The 1,720-nt window shown below is 40.8% G+C and overlaps 1 protein-coding gene across 1 annotated transcript; it reads left to right on the top strand.

Moving 5' to 3' along the window:
- The first annotated feature begins 546 nt into the window (after positions 1-546).
- LOC143393957 (olfactory receptor 4F21-like) lies at positions 547-1,485 on the top strand. The gene has a single exon (XM_076848451.2). It carries the CDS (start codon positions 547-549, stop codon positions 1,483-1,485), a length of 939 nt encoding a protein of 312 aa, XP_076704566.1.
- The last annotated feature ends 235 nt before the right edge of the window (positions 1,486-1,720 follow it).

Here is a 1,720-nt window from a genome sequence, read left to right as displayed (position 1 = left end):
ATGTTTCCAGTGGGAATGGGCTCTTGAATTTGAACTCCAACTCTTTTGGAGTTTCTACTAGTTTCTCTCATTGGTGTGAGTAAGTGAGTGGGGCTGCAACTGCCACATGTTCCTTGGAATCCTCCTTTAGGTCCATGGGCTTATGGACCATGTGTGTATTTATTCCTGTGACAAATGACCTTGGCTTCTACAGAACACCCATGCTGTCCAAGGTCAGAGGCAATGAGATCTGATGCTAGTTTCTATCTTGTGGACTCTAGCTCTTGCTTGTGGGTTCTAGCTTATCATTACTCTCCTCAGCTTTATACCCATCTTTCCATCCTGGATGCTTCCTTGTAGCCTTCCAGCTATAACATTAGATGAAAAGATGATGGACTCACAGATTGCAGAACCAGCTTTCATGTGACATGTGACAAATCCTGTAGCACGTTATTTCCTGGGGGTTTTGTTGCTGTCATGGAACCCTAAAATGATTTATCCAGTAATTCTACTTTCTTATTTCTTTTGTTCTTTCAGGCAAATTTGGAGCCCCAAGTAACTGAGACCATGATGGGAGGAAATTATTCGATGGTATCGGAGATTGTGTTGGTGGGACTCACCAGTTCTTTGGAGTTACAGCTTGTCCTCTTTCTGGTTTTCTCTATGTTCTATATGGCAGGTATTTTAGGAAATGTCTTCATTGTGCTCACAGTGATCTCTGACTCCCACTTACACTCCCCCATGTACTTCTTACTGGCTAACCTCTCCTTTCTTGACATGTGGATTTCCTCCGTTACAGTTCCCAAGATGATTTCTGATCTTTTCAAGGACAGAAAAGTCATTTCTTTCCAAGGCTGCATTGTTCAGATGTTCTTTATTCATGTCTTTGGAGGAACTGAGATGGTGCTGCTCATAACCATGGCCCTTGACCGATACATAGCTATATGTAGGCCTCTCCATTACCTGACCCTCATGAGCTTCAGAACTTGCAGTTTACTCTTAATGGTGGCCTGGACCACTGGAATCATCCACTCATTGATCCAAATAGTATTTGTTGTAAAACTACCATTCTGTGGCCCCAATGAAGTGGACAGCTTTTACTGTGATTTCCCTCGATTTATTAAGCTTGCTTGCACAGTCACCTACAGACTGGAGTTCTTAGTCACTGCCAATAGTGGCTTCATCTCTCTGGGAACTTTTCTCATCTTGATTATCTCCTATATTTTCATCTTGGTCACTGTTAGGCAGCATTCGTCAGGTGTCTTGTCCAAGGCTGTCTCTACACTGTCAGCTCACATCACAGTGGTGGTCTTATTTTTTGGTCCATGTATCTTTGTTTATTCATGTCCATTTCTCACAGTACCTGTGGATAAATTCCTTGCCATTTTTGATGTAATAATTACTCCATTTCTGAACCCCATCATCTATACTTTAAGGAACAAAGAGATGAAGGTGGCAATGAAGAGGATATTCTGCCAGTTGTTGACTCCCCAGAAGTTGTTTTAAATGATTGTTTTTCAGGAAAAATGTATCTGTAACATATCCTGTCCATGTTATAGACAAGAATTCAAAGAAACATAGCATCATGGATACTTTGCTTATAAGTCTATTACCCACATGAAGGATTTTCTTGATGTGTGTTTTCTTGCACATAAACAAGGAAGGTACGTTATTCTTTCTTATGGGATGTGTTGGAATAAAAAGTATTAAAATAGAACTGTGTCCACAATTTTCCCAAATG

The sequence above is a fragment of the Callospermophilus lateralis genome, chromosome 3 (genome assembly GCF_048772815.1).
Source record: "Callospermophilus lateralis isolate mCalLat2 chromosome 3, mCalLat2.hap1, whole genome shotgun sequence".
Lineage (NCBI taxonomy): Eukaryota > Metazoa > Chordata > Mammalia > Rodentia > Sciuridae > Callospermophilus > Callospermophilus lateralis.
The sequence above is the reverse complement of the archived record's forward strand: the minus strand, read 5'-3'. Positions and strand labels throughout refer to the sequence as shown.

What these genes read in the sequence shown, in the direction of transcription:
- LOC143393957 (XM_076848451.2), top strand. Translation starts at nt 547, where the DNA reads ATGATGGGAGGAAATTATTCGATGGTATCGGAGATTGTGTTGGTGGGA.